Source organism: Colletotrichum karsti (assembly GCF_011947395.1).
Source record: "Colletotrichum karsti strain CkLH20 chromosome Unknown Scaffold48, whole genome shotgun sequence".
NCBI lineage: Eukaryota > Fungi > Ascomycota > Sordariomycetes > Glomerellales > Glomerellaceae > Colletotrichum > Colletotrichum karsti.
Window position 1 is genome coordinate 239,072 of NW_024065948.1, and position 18,158 is coordinate 257,229.

The 18,158-nt window shown below is 51.8% G+C and overlaps 8 protein-coding genes across 8 annotated transcripts; 7 read left to right on the forward strand and 1 right to left on the reverse strand.

Annotated features, from left to right (window-relative positions):
- Positions 1-299: 299 nt before the first annotated feature.
- CkaCkLH20_11474 (uncharacterized protein) lies at positions 300-2,015 on the forward strand (the record flags this gene model as incomplete). The annotated part of the gene is made up of 2 exons (XM_038894188.1): positions 300-1,143; positions 1,204-2,015. The coding sequence occupies 2 exons, from the start codon at positions 300-302 to the stop codon at positions 2,013-2,015; spliced, it is 1,656 nt and encodes a 551-aa protein (XP_038740518.1).
- Positions 2,016-3,859: 1,844 nt separating this feature from the next.
- On the forward strand, positions 3,860-5,521 carry CkaCkLH20_11475 (uncharacterized protein; the record flags this gene model as incomplete). The annotated part of the gene is made up of 4 exons (XM_038894189.1): positions 3,860-4,057; positions 4,166-4,444; positions 4,516-5,003; positions 5,059-5,521. 4 exons carry the CDS (start codon positions 3,860-3,862, stop codon positions 5,519-5,521), a joined length of 1,428 nt encoding a protein of 475 aa, XP_038740519.1.
- Positions 5,522-5,736: 215 nt separating this feature from the next.
- On the reverse strand, positions 5,737-9,244 carry CkaCkLH20_11476 (uncharacterized protein; the record flags this gene model as incomplete). Its single annotated transcript, XM_038894190.1, has 3 exons — positions 5,737-6,398; positions 6,467-7,319; positions 8,330-9,244. The coding sequence occupies 3 exons, from the start codon at positions 9,242-9,244 to the stop codon at positions 5,737-5,739; spliced, it is 2,430 nt and encodes an 809-aa protein (XP_038740520.1).
- Positions 9,245-9,726: 482 nt separating this feature from the next.
- On the forward strand, positions 9,727-10,614 carry CkaCkLH20_11477 (uncharacterized protein; the record flags this gene model as incomplete). The annotated part of the gene is made up of 1 exon (XM_038894191.1): positions 9,727-10,614. One exon carries the CDS (start codon positions 9,727-9,729, stop codon positions 10,612-10,614), a length of 888 nt encoding a protein of 295 aa, XP_038740521.1.
- Positions 10,615-11,755: 1,141 nt separating this feature from the next.
- Positions 11,756-12,853, forward strand: CkaCkLH20_11478 (uncharacterized protein; the record flags this gene model as incomplete). The annotated part of the gene is made up of 1 exon (XM_038894192.1): positions 11,756-12,853. One exon carries the CDS (start codon positions 11,756-11,758, stop codon positions 12,851-12,853), a length of 1,098 nt encoding a protein of 365 aa, XP_038740522.1.
- An 844-nt stretch (positions 12,854-13,697) lies between these two features.
- On the forward strand, positions 13,698-14,535 carry CkaCkLH20_11479 (uncharacterized protein; the record flags this gene model as incomplete). The annotated part of the gene is made up of 3 exons (XM_038894193.1): positions 13,698-13,956; positions 14,012-14,101; positions 14,156-14,535. 3 exons carry the CDS (start codon positions 13,698-13,700, stop codon positions 14,533-14,535), a joined length of 729 nt encoding a protein of 242 aa, XP_038740523.1.
- A 343-nt stretch (positions 14,536-14,878) lies between these two features.
- CkaCkLH20_11480 (NmrA family protein) lies at positions 14,879-15,853 on the forward strand (the record flags this gene model as incomplete). Its single annotated transcript, XM_038894194.1, has 1 exon — positions 14,879-15,853. One exon carries the CDS (start codon positions 14,879-14,881, stop codon positions 15,851-15,853), a length of 975 nt encoding a protein of 324 aa, XP_038740524.1.
- A 1,394-nt stretch (positions 15,854-17,247) lies between these two features.
- CkaCkLH20_11481 (uncharacterized protein) lies at positions 17,248-18,104 on the forward strand (the record flags this gene model as incomplete). Its single annotated transcript, XM_038894195.1, has 2 exons — positions 17,248-17,632; positions 17,689-18,104. The coding sequence occupies 2 exons, from the start codon at positions 17,248-17,250 to the stop codon at positions 18,102-18,104; spliced, it is 801 nt and encodes a 266-aa protein (XP_038740525.1).
- Positions 18,105-18,158: the final 54 nt, after the last annotated feature.

Consider the following 18,158-nt stretch of genomic DNA (forward strand, 5'->3'; position numbering starts at 1 on the left):
CGCTGTTTCTTTTCTGCTGTTGTTCCGTTTTAGACTTTCGCAGCTGTGCTGTTGCTTTTATTATTCCATTCTTGATTACCGCTGGCCGATTTCGTCTTATTTTGTCCATTTCATCAAAGTCGTTTATTTTGAGGAAGACGTTGAGGAGGTTTCATGATGGAGGGCACCACAACTTGGTTGGCTTTCAGGTAGCTTCCTAACAACGCCATCAACGAAAGGTGATTGGAGTAGCTGACGAGACTACTAGACAACGAAGGAGGAGAGCGGAGCCTAGGTTTGCCGGTAGACCACGCCATAACTTGGTCCGCCTTCGGGTACCTGCGATATCGATTCGCCAGGACGACGGCGAAGAGGCAGACGAAGAGAAGGAGCCCGAGGGTGAAAAAGAGGAGGAAGAAGAGGAGGAGCAGGAGGAGGAGGAAGAAAAGAAAGAGAACCCAGCAGGGAACAACAGAAAAGCGGAAGAGAAAGAGGAAGAGTCCGGGGCGGAAGAGAACAATGGTGGTAAGGAAGAAGCCGAATCAGCAAGCGGTTCGGGGAGCGATTCTGATGCGCCGAAAGCACCGGGAGCCCAGGAATCCGAATCCAGCGCCAGCAGCGACTCGGAACAAGAACAACCAGCTCCCTCCGTGACACCGCCTCCGGGCGCCGCTCCGCCCGCATCCAACCCGACGATCCTGCCGACAGCACCGCCCGCCGCTCTGAACCCGGCCGTACCGGCCGCAAGTTTTCCGCCGGCCCGGGGATTCATCACCTTGGTCCCCGGCGCGCCGCCTCCGTCAACGCCTCCGCAACCTCCTCCTCCTCAAATGGCACCCCAACAGCCATCAAATCCTCCCGCCGCGACGCCTTCCGTCGCTCCGTCAAGCCGATCTTCAGCCCCGCCTACATCCTCGCCGTCACCACCACCTCCTTCGCCCCCTCCGCCAGCTGTACAACCGTCTGCTCCCCCTGCCTCAGAAACCCCGTCAACGCCAGTACCGCCAGCGAACGTCGGAAATGCCGCCTCGGGAACATCTGTACCGGAGCTTCTGCCGTCCAACGCTCAGATGCAAGAATCTAACGGCGCCGTCTCCGCATCGCCCTCCACCTCGTCAGATTCTCAGCGCTCTCTCGCGATCGGAATCGCTTTTGGTGTTGCAGGTACGTGATTTCATGCTTGCATATTTAACTTCATCGATATGACTTCTAACAACTGTCCAGCGGCCATCGGTCTTCTAATCGGCGCCTTCATCTTCTTCAAGAAGCGATACCGCAAGAAGAAGGTAGACGCCGTGGCTACAAACATGCAGAACGCACCACCGAACCCCGGCCCCGGCCCCGGCCCCGTAGCTGCACCCGTCAAGCCCTTCTTCCCCAACGAGTCAGCCATCCTCCGCCAACCGAAGCGCGACACCAAGGAGATGGAGCAAACCATGGTCACCACGTACCGCCAGACAAAGATCGCGAACCGCACGACTCGCGAGATGGAGGAGCAGATGGTCGCGCAGTTCATGGCCGCCAACGCCGCGATCCCGAACCCTCAACCCCTGGGACCCGCGCCACCTGCGAAAACGAATCAAACAAGGAACCTGTCCACGACGAGCTTTTACTACGAAAAGTCAATCAACGAGCCCAACAACGAACCCCCGATCAATAACGAACCGCCTTTCGTCCCCGAGCCGCTGAGGATAAGCACCGTCAAACAACCGCCATCACGTATCCCGTATCCGGATTCCACGTACGACTTGTATCAGGGAATCGGCCAAGGACCGTACCGCGAGTCGATAAATATTGGGTTCCAGCCGTATAACCCAGACAGCTACTACCAAGCACAACCGCAAGCACCAAATCCATCCCAACCGCAACCCGTACCCCAATTCCAGCCGCAATCACAACCTATGCCCCAATTCCAACCACAAACCCAGCAGCCGTATCCCGGACAGGCCGTGTCTCGGTACTCGCCACAGTACATCCCGCAACCGGGAGGTTTACCGCGAGCCGAAAGAGGTCCGGACGGAAGATACATGGGATGATGAGAAAAATATTCCCTTATTACTTTACAATAATACCACGGTCATTACTGCAGACACCCGACGGCGACATTTGATCGGAGCCGGGGTTCCCCCCGTCCGAAGTTTTCGGACGATGGCCCGCCCGAACAATGCGTCAAGCATAAAAACTAGAGATGACGTCCCGCCATCTGTCAAACCCAACCACATCTGTTTTTTCCTAGCTGTCGATTTATCACATCATGGGGGTCAAAGGTCGCCAGATACCACTGTACAATAACTCAATTTACCACGGCTAATGATGAACGCTCGAAATTGCAAGACAATCTGCTTTTCGTTTATGACAAGACTCACCCGCTTATTCCAGCGTTATTGGCAGCAAACAAATCTCCGCAAAGTGAGGCCTCGTGTTTCGTCCGACTCTGACAGGCGAGAGGGTTCCGGTCGGAGGTGACCCATTGTGTGGATTGAGGATTTGCGCGTGCTGAAACGGAGGGCGTGTCTGACCCCTGACCCGGTACAAAAATAGCCCTCGTGAAAAGTTTCCACGAGATTTGGTCATCGGGTGTGAAGATGATGTCCCGACGGAAGGAGAAGGCGAGTTTGATGCAGAGAGTATCTTTTCCCGAACGCACTTGCAATTTTTACTTGCTGATCGTATGCCAAGTTCTTGGACAGAATAGCTGTCATGACATACTGAGCCTGACCTATCACTCGGCAGATGATTTCACGCCCCGAGGAATTGACTCTTGGAAATAAAGAGCTTGGTTTCAATGGCCCTGGAGATCTGAAGGCCAAACTTCTGGAATTTGTGCATCTCGTTCCGAGGAGTCGTGGAGTTTACAGGTTCAATTTGTGATATGGTCCAATTGAGAATTGAAGTATGTTTGCTGTGATTGAGTTCCAACTATTACATTTACATGCGGCCGACTCTGACAGTTGCCTCGTACCTGTCAGAATGAATTAACTTCATGTCATCGATTCTTGCTCGGCCTTACTAGATAACGTTCCATATAAGTTCTATTCATTGCCTCAAAGGGATTCCATCTCTTTAATCAACTTTCCCGTGGCATCTGAAGTCATTGATGTCCGAGTCCCTTACTGTTGAAGTTGGAGGATATGTATCACCAAATGATTAATACCGACCGCTGCAGTCTGCGACGGGCTTTGGTTTTCTTGATATGCCCTGAGTAGCGCTTATTTCGGGTTGTTTGGTACATATATGCATCCATATTGATGATGTGAAGCGAATGGCAGCATCATGACCCGAAGCAGAAATTTGGCTTCTTGGGAGCTCTAAGAAACAGAACATCTTAAGATGTAAGAGTAAACTTGCTTATCAAAAGAAGAAATTTGATCTTTACAGACTGGTGCCGGACGCTTTATTAGGCGATGTCAAAGCAGGTTGGCCTAATCAACCAGTACAGGACCTTCAACGTCTAGGCTTCTCCCCCAAAGCTGGCTTGAATAAGCGTGAAGGACATGGCGTGTTGTCAAAATCCAGCTTTGCCGTGAATGGACGAGGACTACATGGACCAAAAGCCGGGCTCCTTGCCGCTGTGATCTGCCGTTGCGAGAGGCTCGGCCGCCTTCGGCCGTCGTCTCCGGCTGGGCTTTTCTTAGCGAGACTTCACCTCTCCAACCAGTGGGACAAAGAACCGAAGTACGGGGTCTCCAGAAACACCACATTCAACGGGACGGAGACCCCAGATTTGAATGTGTTTTGACCTCGTTGTATCCCGTATTACTTAGTATGGTTTCAACCTGTTGGGACCACGTTAAATCTAAGTCGACGAAGTCGCTGATGCTCTTTCCAATTCTCTCTTCAACTTTGCCTATTTTTCAGCTACCCTTAGACCTCCTTCACAATGCCCACTGGAGCTCGCCCGAGTTCACCAAAGCCCTCTATGAAAACTGTGGAGGACACGGTAGAAGCGGAAAACGGCAACGCCTTTTCTGGACCTATCAATTTCGAAGAATCCACCGAGGAAGAGAAGAAACTTGTTAGGAAGATTGATCTCTTCCTCATGCCAACCATATGGGCTGTGTATTTACTCAGCTACATGGTCAGTACTTGAACTCTATCTTTCACCTACATATCCTATTCTTCAGGTGACTTGATGTTCCGCATCATTTGGGAATGTAATAAAACTGATGGGCATACTGCGATATAGGACCGATCAAACATAGGCAATGCCCGCGTAGCCGGAATGGGCGATGCTCTCGGGATCACCGACAACACATACTATCTGGCCGTGGTCATCTTTCAAATCGGATATGTTCTAGCCGAGGTGCCCTGCAACATGATTCTGTCAAGGTCACGGCCGTCCAGGTTCATCCCAATCATAATGGTTATTTGGGGCGTCATCTGTGCCGCAACAGGCGCTGTGAAGAGCTGGGAACAACTCGTTGGGATTCGCCTCGTTCTCGGGATCTCAGAAGCGGGCTTCAGCGTAAGTCACAAGCATCATATCTTTTCCAAGCTACTGCTGTGTAAAATGGAAACTAACAGTTCTGTCGTCAGCCCGCGGTCATGTTCATCATATCGAGCTGGTATCGAAAGTCAGAGCAGTCGAAACGTTTCGTCGTTTTCCACAGCGCTGGGATTGCGTCTGGCGCGTTCGGTAGCATTCTTGCCGGTGCGATCACGGCAGGCATGGATGGAGCTCTGGGAATGGAGGGATGGCGATGGTTGTTTATAATTGAGGGCGTTGCTACGGTGGCATTTGCATTTGTCGTCCCGTTCGTTCTCCTCGACTACCCTCTCACGTCGAAACGCCTTACCCAAGACGAGCGTCTACTTGCCTACTCTCGCCTTCAAGCAGACGGCATCACAAGTCGAAATGATGATAATGAACAGCTTGGCCACTGGAAGGCGCTTTGCGTCGCGGTCACAAACTGGAGGATCGTCCCTCTGACACTGGGTTCTATGACAATCATCGGGTCCATGTCCCTTGCCTACTTCTACCCAACATTCACGGAGCTACTTGGATATAGTCGCCGAGACGCTCAGTAAGTCTTACAGCTCGGTATTTCCGATTCTTCCCAAAGCTAATCGGCACAATAGATATATGACGGCACCGATATACGGCGTAGCACTTGTAATCGCCATTGCCCTCTGCATCGTCGCGGACAAGCTGCCGGATTATCGCGCCATATTCAGCTCCGTTGTTCTATTCGTCTTCGGTACTTTATTCTGCGCACTTGCGGCGGGTATATTCACACCGGTTGCGAAGTACATGTTTCTCTGCTTCATCAATACCGCCGTCTGGGCTGGAAACTCGCTTTCACTCTCTTACACCAGCACTGTTCTCGGTGTTGTGGAGCCAGAAGTCAGGGCGATTTCTTTGGCTGTCGTCAACGGTTTCGCCAACTTGGCTCAAGTTTACGGAACGTACATCTTCACTGTCTCGAAACCTCCTCAGTATGTCTTTGGCTTTGCGATCTATTCAGCCATCTTCGCTGTCGGTGGAATCATCTACCTGGGGTCCTTCTTTGCTCTACGGAGATGGCCATACCAAGCTCGATGAAGTACTCATTTGCCAGGGACTCACAGTTCGTATTTCATCTGTGGCGTGTACATAGTTTAACAGATCTCTTGCTTTGTCAGATAGCTGCGATGACAATTTGGAGAAGTCGGTACATTGCCACATGATCGAAGGTCTATCGCCTGAGGCGACATGAAGTAGCGGAAATTGGATACCACACGTCTGTAATGCCAGATTCAAAATCCTCCCATAAATCTTTACAGCCCAAATTGACTTTCCCAATCAAAACCATTCCCCATTCCCGACTCCGCTTGACCATCCGCTGGGTATTGTATCAGATCGAAAGGATTGGCCATGAACATGGAGTCTATACTAGCCATTGAACTAGACACATCGAACTCCGGGCTTGTCGTAGGGCCCGCAGTAGTTCCCTCGGTCATCCTAGGAGTCGCCATCGCGCTGCCTTCTGCGGAGGTTGGCATCGAGTGTGCCATCATCTGCTCTAGACCGTTGCAAAGATGATATACCAAATGCTGCGGAGCGGCACTCTGGGCGCGCAACTCGCGCATGCATGTCTGGACCAGAGAAAGGGACTTGGACACGTCTACTGTGGCCAGCCCATGGAAGCTAGTCTTCGCCGCTTTGATGAGGAACACCGCAGCGAAGGTGATCATGCCATGAAAGTAGATCGGCATCCCGGCTAGAGCAGTACGCATGTCGTCGCGCTCCACCACTAGCTCAAGAACCGAAGTGGCCGAGGAGACTGCGAGCGAAGCGTATTCCCTCACATTCGAGGACGCAGCCGATACAGAATTCTCGGACATGCCCCGGAAGACGTATGAGCATAGATGGAGCCGTGCAAAGTGGTAATGAAGAATGGCGCCGTCTCGGGGGAACCATCCGATGAAAGGATTTCGTTCTACTCAAAGAGGTTAGTACAGATTTCCACGCTTAGTTGTGATGGATGTCTTCATGTTGGGAACGCACGCATCCGGTTTCCCCAGGCCATGTACCATCTGTCCAGCTCGGAAAAGTAACCGCGAAGCTGCTGGAGGAAATGCTCGGGCACTCCTTGGGTGGAATAGCTGCCGAAGATTTCTTTCACTTTGGATGTGATGTGATGCAGCGCCACCTGGCTTGTAATTCTTTTGTCTTTCTCGTTATCACCGTTGGCATGGATGAACGTTTCCCATTGCTGGTGAGGCTCTTCGGTGGCTGATATCAAAGCTGGTCGGCCGTATAGGATACTGGAATGGTGGTCCAAAACGTACAGAACATACCAGAGTCGCGCTTTCTCGATGTCGTCTGCTCGCTCTTTGCCAATACTTGTGTTGTTCACCACTGAGAAGTAGGCGATGTGGTAGTTCAGCCTAGCAGCAACCCGCACCGCATGTCCTATGAGAGTGTAAGAGACATTAGCGAGCCAGTATGCCCCAACAATCAGGCCACGAATATCGTCCGGGGAGTAGGATATAGAAAACATTCCGGCCGAGGCTAGCCTGAGGAATTCGGCATGGCAGACTTTGAACATGCCTGAGCCCTCTGGGTCGTGAAGAGCAGATACGGCGCATATTGCAGCTGTCAAGAGCGCCGAGCTCGAACGCAGCGCATCCAAGTCCTCATGCGGACACATGATGCCGTAGCAGAAATAGTCCAGTCGTGGCTTGAAGCGATGAAAGAGCTGCTGGGCAGCGGCATTGGAAATGGACCCTCGTGCGATAAAGTCGGTCGCAAATGGCTCTCTGCGGTCAACTGGCGTGTCTCCGTTGCGCAGGGATGGCAGCCTGGTGACTTCGTACAGAGAATCAATCGGGAGATTGTAGATGTTCGTGTTGGTGGCCTGAGGAGCCCCCGGTGAGGTGATTGGAGCAGGGAGAGAAGAGTCTTCGACGACATCTGTTGCTAAAACCTCGGCTTCATTGCCCGATTCATGTGTAGCAACAGCAGGACTTCTATACGAGGACAGCGGCGGTAACTCTGACGTGCGAAGAAGAACATTCACAGCCGTCTGCAGCTGTGCCACTTGTTTCATCATCTCAACACGCCATCTGTTCCCAGTCAGCGAGATGGTTACCCAACCATGGGAAGTGAATCCTTTACTTGTTACTATCCTCGGGTGACGAGTGAGGACTCTTTTCGACGTAGCACTTTGACCCCCTTGCGCGACATCTCTCGCATGGCGGCCCATCGTCTGATATCCGGCATTTGATCTATAGCTGCGTCAGCTCACTTGCATGAACTTTGCTCATCACAAACAAGCGCTTTTCTCACCTTGAGTGCTCTGCATACGTTACAGGCTCTCACCTGCCTGCCCACAGTAGAGACACGAGCTTGGTTGAGTGCCGTAGTCGGGGCCGTTGGTGACATGATTGGTAACTTCGACGAATGGTTTTGAGATGTCAGGAAAGGGTATGCTGCTCAAGACAGACTGATTGAGAGAGTAAAATCCCTTGACTTTAGCTCTTACTCCGCAAGTTGAAGCTCACAAGGATGCGTTTATGTAGAGGGATGAGTTTCACTGCGGGCGATCTTCCCCTCATCAGCCCTTTAGTTTATTTAACGCCCCCACACTGCTCCGCATCCCCCGCATCAAGGATGTCAGAGAGAAACGTGGAGGAGAGCCTGCCATGTCAGATGTTCGTGGAAGAACTGTGACGGGAGCGGCAAGAAAACAGCACATACGAAAGGACATCAGTCGCATTGATAACTACTGAAGAGCTGAGTCCAGCTACATCTTATTGTACGATAATAATGCCTGCGCTGAATACGGGTTCTCTACTGATCAAAGCTTATCTACTCGTGTAAGTCTTTCTCCAAAGCCGTCTCTGGCTTCTCTATGCGGTAGAGTACCTTTGCGGTATTGAGATACGCCTCATACTCGATGTCCTCGCTGCCACCAACATCACCGTGATAATGGCCCCCAGCAGCTCTTCCACGAGGATCAAATCCGTGGGAATGCTCCATGCGGAGGTCCATTGCCCTTCCAGGATCCGCCGAGTGCATGACGGTCATGCAGACGAGTGGTCCGTCAAACTCGTGATAAGTTAACCAGTCATTAAGCTGCTTGAAATCTTCAAAAGGTCGTCCTTGATCTGGGAAATCGGGCATGATATGATAGTAGGTCCTGCCCGTTTTGATAAGGAAGACGCCTCCTAGACTGATGGTTTGCGAATCGCCATAGGCCGCGTAGAGTGCCTTGCGGATGCACTCGGTGAAGCTCTTCTCTTGTCCCCTTCTTCCCCTCGCTGTCACCTTCAAGACGGGGCCTGGATCACCTCGAGAGCCAAAGAGATTGATCATCAGCGCGCAGTCTAGGCACGGACTCTCCTTGACCGTAACCTCACCGCTAGCTCGGTCGATTCCTGCATACCGGGTACCGTTGTTGATATCGGAATCAAAACCGTCTTCCCAGCTGATGTTCGGCGACAGCTCGCAGTTAACGCCAACATCTCTGAAAGGTCCGGCCCCTGCGCCGATGAGGCTGCCCTTTACAGCATCCATGTCCATGGCCTTTGCAATATCAATTAAGGACCAGACTGTATCCAGTTGAGGGATGGGAAAGAGGTTGGGCTGCCCTCCGACATCCCCGGCCCTTTCGTCACCGGACAGACCCTGGGTGGCGAGTTGGAATGGCGGCTGGCGGAGGTCTGGGCAGGGAACGACACAAACGGAGCTGTATTTGTAGTTGGCGAGTAGTGGGTCTCGAAGCTTCTCAGCCAATTCGTAGAGGCTTGGTGGTGATTGCGGAAATTTCAAAGTCTTCATGGTGCTGAATTGTTGTGGTTGTGAAGTTGCCGCGTGTTCCAGTTCTCCGGCAGCTCTTCGTCCTTCATCAAGTAATTTATCGATTGAATTTGGAGGTACTGACGGACTCGGAAGTTCTTCAGACTGAATGGAGGGCATCCTCTCCAAGTCTGGTATGGACCCATCACGGCATCTTCGGCCGAACTCGGCCGTGCCCTCCGTCCGGGACCCACACCTCTGACATTGACCCACAAAACACGGAGCTTCGCCGGTCATTTTCCGGACGCCACTTGCTGTAGCTCGAGGACGGCATTGCTTTCGCGGCATGAGACGGCTACCTTTTTGCGAGCATTTGATGTTCCAAGTAGATAAGATTTTGTTGAACCAAACAAATATAAGTCTCCCCACTGAGGAAGTCTACACCAATATTTCCGCGTAGAAACATTGATGACTACCACGCACGCCACTTCTACTCTGCTCGAGCATCAATCAAGTCTTACAACATGAGATCCATACCCGTAACTTCATCTCCTCCTGTTCCGGAAGTCTTTCCAATCTACCCTGACTTGGAAGGCAAAGTAGCCCTCATTACCGGCATTGGCCAGGTCGGCCCGCTGGACAGTCCCTCCTGGGGCAACGGAGCCTCTACCGCCCGCTTGCTTGCCCGTAATGGCGTTTTCATTTACGGCTGCGATCTTGACCTGACTGTGGCCGAGAGAACGAAGCAACGCCTACTGGAAGAGACTCCCAAAGCCGTGGTTGATGTCGTCGCAGCCAACGTCACTAATCTGGCTGATGTTGAGGCGTTGGTTACTGGCATCATGCAGAAGCATGGTCGCATCGACATCTTAGTCAACAATGTCGGCTGCACGACCCCTGGCAACCCAGCGACAATGACGGAGGAGACGTGGAACCAGCAAATGGACATCAACCTGACTTCGGTCTACCGCCTCTGTCACTACGTATTGCCAATCATGCAGAAGCAAAAGTCTGGCAGCATCATCAACAACGGTTCCATTGCCGCACTCCGATACTTGGGGAAGCACCAGATTGCCTACGCCGCTGCCAAAGCTGCCGTCATTCGCTTCACCAAGGCAATCGGCGTCATGTACGGCAAAGAGAACATCCGCTCGAACTGCGTGGTGCCGGGCATGATGTATACGCCTCTTGTGGACCATTTCGCCCACAGCGACAAGCCTGAGGACCAGGAAGCTGCTAAGAGGATGGTCGATCACAACTGCCCGATGGGATGGATGGGAACTGGTCATGATGTGGGGAACGCGGTTGTTTGGCTGGCAAGTGGTGCAAGCAGATACGTGAACTCTCATGAGCTCATCGTTGACGGAGGTATTACGGAACATACCGGCATGGGTTATAATCTCTCAGCATGAGCATCGCAGTAAACTTCATCACACTGTACTATCCGCGGGGATACATGTATGGTTTACTGATGGTTGGCCAACAGGTGCTGAGAGCGATGATTTGCATAAGCTCATGTTGGAGGACGTCGTCGGCTTGGGAGCCTCAACTGTCACATACGTCCAAAGAGTGATGAAGGTGTAGGGTACCAATTTACAAAAATTTGAAAATATAGCCCAAGGACTCGCAAACTTAGTCGCAGCCACCGAACGCAACAGCCTGCCCGGATTCTACAGTGACCCGGACTTCTTCAGCGAGATAATGGCAAGCGGTGATGTAAGCACCTTACAGAGACATTTGCCTTTGTTTTTACCGGAGCCTGATGGTTTGCTCGGCGGCATTTTTCGGATTAAAATGGCTATTCTTGATTCTCGTCCTCACCGAACAATGCTCAAGAAACCTTACTACGAGAGAGATCGCAAACGGGCTGGAAATTGGGAGTGAAGGCCAAATATATCGGGACTGTTTGGTACATGTAGTATCCAGATTTTCTAAATCTTAAAGCTGGAATGAATCGACATATCAAAACGGCTAGTGAAATAGAGTCACTCTTGCTCCGAGGGCTGAAGGGACCGGTCCATCAAGGTGACGGGCCCAGGGATGGTGGGTTTTAGATGAGACAGCGTCTTTATAAAACTAAACTCCGCCCTAGTAGTTACTGTCCCAGGATACAAACAGAGAGTACCTGTAGATGTAGAAATGAAGAACCTCGTCCTTCCTCCAGCGATCTATTGAGGTCAAATCGGTAGCCATAGAACACACTCCTGTAAAACTTTGGCTTATCAAAGATATGACTCATTGGATAGCCACGGGAGCAGATTCTGAAGAAATAAGGCTTCAGAGTCCATGGCCAACATGAAACTCTGTTCGACAGACAGATTGCGTTACGAGAAAACCTTTAAAAAGTCGCGTTACATGGAAAAGCTTGAAAGATCGCGTAACGGAGAAAGGTTTGAAGAAACGCCACCCGATATTCTTATAAATACATTCCTTCTGCCCACCGGGACTTGTGATTTCCTCTGGCTTTCATCACTCAAAATCAGAATCTCTCCAAAATCACAAGTTTACAATCTACCACACCGCTTTTCACCATTGAAAGCACTATCACGAACAATGGCGAACCAGCAAGCCAACACCACTCAGTTCACCACTGCATCTTCTGTGGACCAACTTCAGAAAATCGGCGCAGGCCATTGCGGTTCCGTTTGGGCCGTTGCTCCGACCACCCAACCATGCAATTCCTCGACAACTCCAGCCCTGGTCATCAAAAGGGAAGACTGTGGCGAAGGTCGATCAATCACTCACGAGTATGACATGCATCTACACATCATCAAGAGTCTTCAAACGCCTCGCGTACCAGAGGTTTTCCGGAAGCTTCGAGTCAACATTCCACGATGCGAAGGGTTCCTCAGTAACGATGCATCCGTCTGGCCTCAAGTCCTGCCGAGGCTTCCCAAGAATCACACCTCATGCAACGCACTCATCAGCGAGAAGATTCCACCGATGCCTCGCCACATCCGCAAACTTTTGGCCACAACTCTAGGCTTTGGGACCGACCCAGACGCCGTTGCTGATGACGCAAGCAACTCACATTGTCTCGTCCGGCCTTATATGGGCCGCCGAAAGAACAACCACGACACCTACCAGAACCGGCCAACGAGTTTCAGATTCTACAGTCTCAGGAACTTACCACTTTCTGTTGACATCATGGAGGGTCTCGGTTTGGATCTTGACAGTTACGCTTTGGCAATGGCAGACGCTCTCGCCTTTCTGTACTGGACTGCCAAGGTCGATGCAAACGACGTCGAGTTTGCGCTGGCGCAACATCGGGAATCCGCCTTCGAAACCAATCAACCCGTTGCACCGAGCTTGGGAATCACGAGCTTTTACTCGGAAGCCTTCGGATCACACAGCATGTGGATACTAGATTTTGACTGCTGTCGAGAAATGACCATGGACGAAGCTGGCATCAGACAAGCTTGCAGAAGCTTCTGGCGAAATGACCCTTACTACCCGCGCCCATCGCGCCCAGGCAGCAACGGCGACCCTGAAGACCAAAGACTCTGGGGTGTTTTCCAAGACCGGTTCTTGGAGACGAGCGACCGGCTCCTTCAAGATGAGGAGGACAGTGTCAGACAGCTCCCGAGACAGCTTGTCAATTTGATCCTGCAAACAAAGGGAATGTTCAATAAGGGAACCGAATTCTGGTAGACCACATGATATATGAAAAGATGAGGGAGTTAGTAGATACATGTAGCATCGCAAGCACACAATTCATGTTTTCAAAGCTCTTGATTATTACATCCTCACTAGCAACATGATGGGCCTGCTTGGGAGAGGGCTGGTGGAGGGTTTGTAGATGTTGGTGCTTTTGTGTCATCATTCGTGTCGTAGCTGTCATGACAGCAGATATTCTGGTTCAAGAGGAACTATTAAACATGTCAGGACTGCAGCTGTGGGCTAAGAAGGCGCACTTCATAGTAACCGCGTAACTTTCCTGCTGCTGTTTCCGTGATCCCACCGGAGCTGTGGCTTTGCGGGACTGCGCTTGTTCCACGAAATGGCCTCTGACAAATAGCAACGGTTCTCAAGTCCAATAAAAGTCAATGCAGCTCGATGCGCCTTTTAAATCCGAAAAAAAACATACATATTTGAATCCGCTTCGGCCAAAACGTCGTGGGTGAAGTTGTCCGCGGGTTGCCGCACGACGCTGGGGCACAGCAATTAATAAGCGCCCAGACCACAACTCGGGGTAATAGACGTGCATGTCGGTCGGATAGTTGGCGGCGTGAACAATTCTGAAAAGTCCGACGAAACTGAAACTGGCTGTTTGTCATCCACACATGAAGCAACCAGTCCACGATGTCCGAATGATCTCGCCGTTGCCTTCGTAAAGATACCCCGAGAACCTCACTTATTAATTGCAGCTGCACGGATGCTTCACCACAACATCTGTATAAATAACACATGCCTTGACCTATTACGAGACTCAAATAACCCAGTGTCGATTACTCTTCACAACTGCTACATTTTCGATTGAAAAAAAAATCACATTATGACTGAGACTGTCCTTGTTTTTGGTGCCTCTGGCAATGTCGGCGTGGCCGCTATCATCGCGGCGCTCCGGAGCAACCGCAAGGTCATTGCCGTGGTGCGAAGCCAGGCCAGCGCCCAAAAGATCTTTGATTACATCGGCAGCCGGGATGGAATCACAGTGGTGGAGGCCGACGTCACCTCGGAGGACTCCGTTCGAGAGGTTGTGGACCAAGTTCGCGAGGGAAAGTTGCCCCCTTTCCAGCACGTTTGGGCTTCACGTAAGTAGACCTTCGTTGGCGTATTGCCGCCGAACTCAAGCTGATCGTGCTTTAGCTGGAGGCCTTTACTGGGATACGCCAATCCTAGAACTCGATGTTCCTTCCATCCGCGAAGCCATGAAGGTCAACTTTGAGTCCTACATCGGTGAGTAATAGCACACGACGTCTGATCTCGGGATCTTGCTAATATCATCACCAGTTGCCTACCGTGCTACTGTGCCTTACCTGCTGGAGCAAGGTGTCGCCGACAGCAGCTGGACAATGTGCACCGGGGCACAAGGCGACGTGGGCATGCGCGCAGCTCCTGCAATGACCCAAGGTGCACTCTTCAGCTTCGCTATCGCTGCCGCTCGCGAGAATGAAAAAACCAACATCCGATTCAACGAGCTTTACCTAGCTTACCGGGTGCAGTTTGAGGTGGACAACGCCTCGCAGTTTGCCGGGTATCACATCACTACCACTTCAGAGTTCGCACCGTTGTATGAGAAGATTCTCGACAGAAAGGATGTGAGAGGCAGTCGGGTCAAGGCGATGTCTCCTGAGGATGTAAAGAATTTGAGCTATGAGAAGAAGTACTGATGACAATCAAGGGAGACGGACAGGCAATCATCTTGATCGTTGTCGGACAGAACATTGAAGTTGGGTGATCAGAGAGACATAAATACTTCGACTTTGTTCTAAGAGTACACTGAGTATTAATAGAGTCTACTTCGGGTGAATCTTTCCGTATTTGGTCAGTGTTCTTCGGGAATGTTAAGCTCTCGGCTATGACGTTCGCCGGCTGGACTCTGGATGATGCCCGAACGGACCGTTATCTCAAACCGCAAGCCGACCGGTATTCTCCAACGGACTTAAAACGGTCGTCCTCCAGGACCCTTCATACCAACCACATGGTACAATTATTCACAATATTTAACCCATCATGTCTACTTTCGTCAAGACTCTTCCACGAAGCATTCTGGTTTTTGGCGCGTCGGGACATATCGGCCATCCGCTGGCTAGGTTCCTGACGCGAGAAGCGCCTGAGATCAAGTTGCGTCTCGCAACAAGCAGCTCATCCAAGATAGAGCAACTTCGGGCGGCTTTTCCTCATGCCGAGGTTGTGCAGGCCAACTATCATGATCCGGAATCCCTCGTTCAAGCAGTCGACGGAATGGATGGTGTTTTCGTCGTTACACCGCCGGGACTAGTTGAGGAGAAGCCAATGACGGATCTAGTCGCGGCACTCAAGCAATCAGACAGTGCAATTCACATCATACGCCTGATGGGTCTGTTTCCAGAGTTTCCATCGTCGCGCATACCCCCTGAGCTCGGCCGCGGATCGCTCCCCGTAGAGCATCGCATCGCAAAAGAAGTGTTGGATGAAAGCGGGCTCCCCATCACATACGTCAATTGCGGAGCTACTTTTATGGACAACCTATCGATCTTGATGCGATCAGTGTTGGCGAAGAAAACCCTCATTTGGCCGGAACACCGAGTACCTTTCCTAGACCCGAGGGATATTGCTGAGGTTGTCGGGAGACTTTTGTTATCAAACAACGCGAAACACATCGGCGCATTTCACACCATGAACAACGGGCATGACCTGCTCACTTTCAAAGAGGTGGCTGGAGTTATTTCTGAGGTTTTCGACGAGCCAATGGGCTACGACGGCAGCTTTGAGAGCTTTTCGGGGTTTTACGGCACCGTGATGGGGCCTCCTTTGGTAAACATGTTGTGGGACTTCTTCAAGTTCGAGGAGGCGAACGAGGAGATATGGGCTCTGAATAACTTCGTTGAAAGGCTCATCGGCAGGAAACCCATTACGGTCAAGGAATGGTTGTTAGAACACAAAGAAGAGTTGCAGCGAGGAGGCGGAGATCTTGGGTGGGCTGCACGAGGATTGGATAAGCTCTAGCAACATACTTGAATGAAATTGGAATTGAATTGTTTAGGCTCAAAATGCATTCAGCTTCAGTTTCTCGCGGCTTTTTCGACTCCTTACATCGCCGTACTCCGCGCCGGTTCGGCCGGTCTCCACCCTGCCCCGAAGTTCGGGGCCCGCATGCCAAGCGCACTACCACTTGGATCCGGATGATGTCTCGGACCAGCGCGGGCCAAAGAGAGCGATGGAGGTGCCGCCGGACATTCCGTCACCAATTCCCATCGCAGTCGAGACATCGCACCGAAAAGAGGTGAGACACTGAAGAAATGAGGGGAATGCTGGCTCAAATCGTCAGTCTTGGCACGGCGTCTTTCCAACCTAACGGCCAAGGAAACTCATGCTTTCCACGCGTGATTCCACAGGCACTCGTGCCAGTCATTGTTATTTCTCAGGGACGAAAGAGACGCGTAAGTTTCTCGCGGTACTTGGGAGTTCTAGAGGCCCATGATCTTGGCACCGGTTCTTTGAGGTTTTCTTCCCGGGATACCGGCACTGATTCTGTAGGCTGTTTTCGGCTAGTCGATGAGTGTGCCCGCTGGTCCCAACTCTCAATTCAGCGGCAAGATAGAAGCTCTCAGAAGTCTAGCAGCTCGAAGGCTCGCTTAGTAGAAATATAAAAGCTGTGGCTTTTGGGCAATGGCGCTAGGAGTATTGATGGCTCGGTTATGACGTGCGGCTCATCGCCGGGGGCCACGGGGTGAACTGCCGTCGACCGCAAACAAACGGACTTGTAGCCACGTTCTACAAACTACGAATCCAGCCTCGCGATCCGCGTGGAACCTGATCAAGCTAGCTCACCGTGAGTGATAAGATCCCCTGCAAGATGCTCGTTCGATAAACCCCGCAGGACGTTGGGCGAAGACCCAAGAGCTTGGTACGGCCGCATTCGGCGTTGGACTGGTTCTTAGTCCCTCTTCAATATGACTTTCGTTGTCCACCTCCATGGCTTTTAAGATTCCTTCGCCGTGACCTTTCCTCTTCCGGTCTGCACTGCCTGCCGAAATCTCGGCCGAGATGCGACCCAGAGTGCTGGAACTGCGTCCCAGCCCAAGATGGAAGAGCGCCCCGAGAATCCGGTCTTCGGTCGGTCGATGCCTGCTAGATGGTTCCTAAGCCACGCGCTTCTAGCCACTGCCGTGCAAACTTGGTGCACTTCTGGCCGTGCGCCTCCACGGCGGGCTCCGTGGGCCTTGTTATCGAAGCCAATTCCATGAATCCCGTATCGAAAGTGATGAAGTTCCGAGTCGTATAAGTAACTACAATGATTCCCATGATTGAAAACGATTAATCCTCAGGCTCAACCAGCAACGATCTTCATTCCAGACAACAACTCCAAGATCAGACAATCTCGGTCCCAGTCAGTCAATATGCGCTTCTCAGTCCTCGCAACTGCGCTCTTCGCCGCCGGCGCCGCGCTCGCCCAGCGTTCCCCAAAGCCTTCATTGGCCGGGGGAGTCTACACCATCAACGGTGCAAACTACAAGAACAGAGCCTTCTTCGACTTCAGTACTCTGAAGAAGGGAGCTGCCATTCCCAAGGGGTTGATTGTCAGCGGCTACAAGGTTGCAAACACCCACAAGTACGAAGTCGCCAACTCGTTCATCCAAGACGGTTATCTCACCCTGCGAGTCCCCGGTAATCAGGCAGCAAAGCCTTTCAAGAGTGCTGAGGTTGTCACGCAAGTGACAAACATCAAATACGCCTCGGTCAGGACTGTTGCTATTCTTGCCGATCCTCCCGGAGTCTGCAATGGTTAGTCTTTATGAATACTTCCTTTGAAACACAGCATCGTGCTAACAAGCGTGCAGGAATGTTCTTCTACAAGAATGACAACCAGGAGAGTGACATCGAGTGGCTCTCTGACTCGTTGACCCAGAGCAACAACGGTCGAGGCAACACCCGCAAGATCTGGTTCGCGAACCAGGATGCGGACGGCGATGGACAAAAGACTTGGACCGCAGTCGCAGCCCCGGCCAACCCCACTGCTACCGAGCACGAGTACCGTATCGACTGGGTGGCCGCGGCCGGTGGATCGCCAGCCATGGTCAAGTTCTACCTCGACGGCCAGGAATCGTGGCGAACGACCAAGGACGTTCCGACGGTTGCGGGACCCTGGGTTTTCAACAACTGGGCCAACGGTGACAAGGGATGGAGCTGTGGGCCTCCTGGAAAGGATGCCGACTTCAAGATCAAGGAGATCGACATCTACTACAACACTGCCTGAAGAAAGAAAGGGGAGCGAGATGTTGACGATCAACGACCTCCAAATCATTACTTA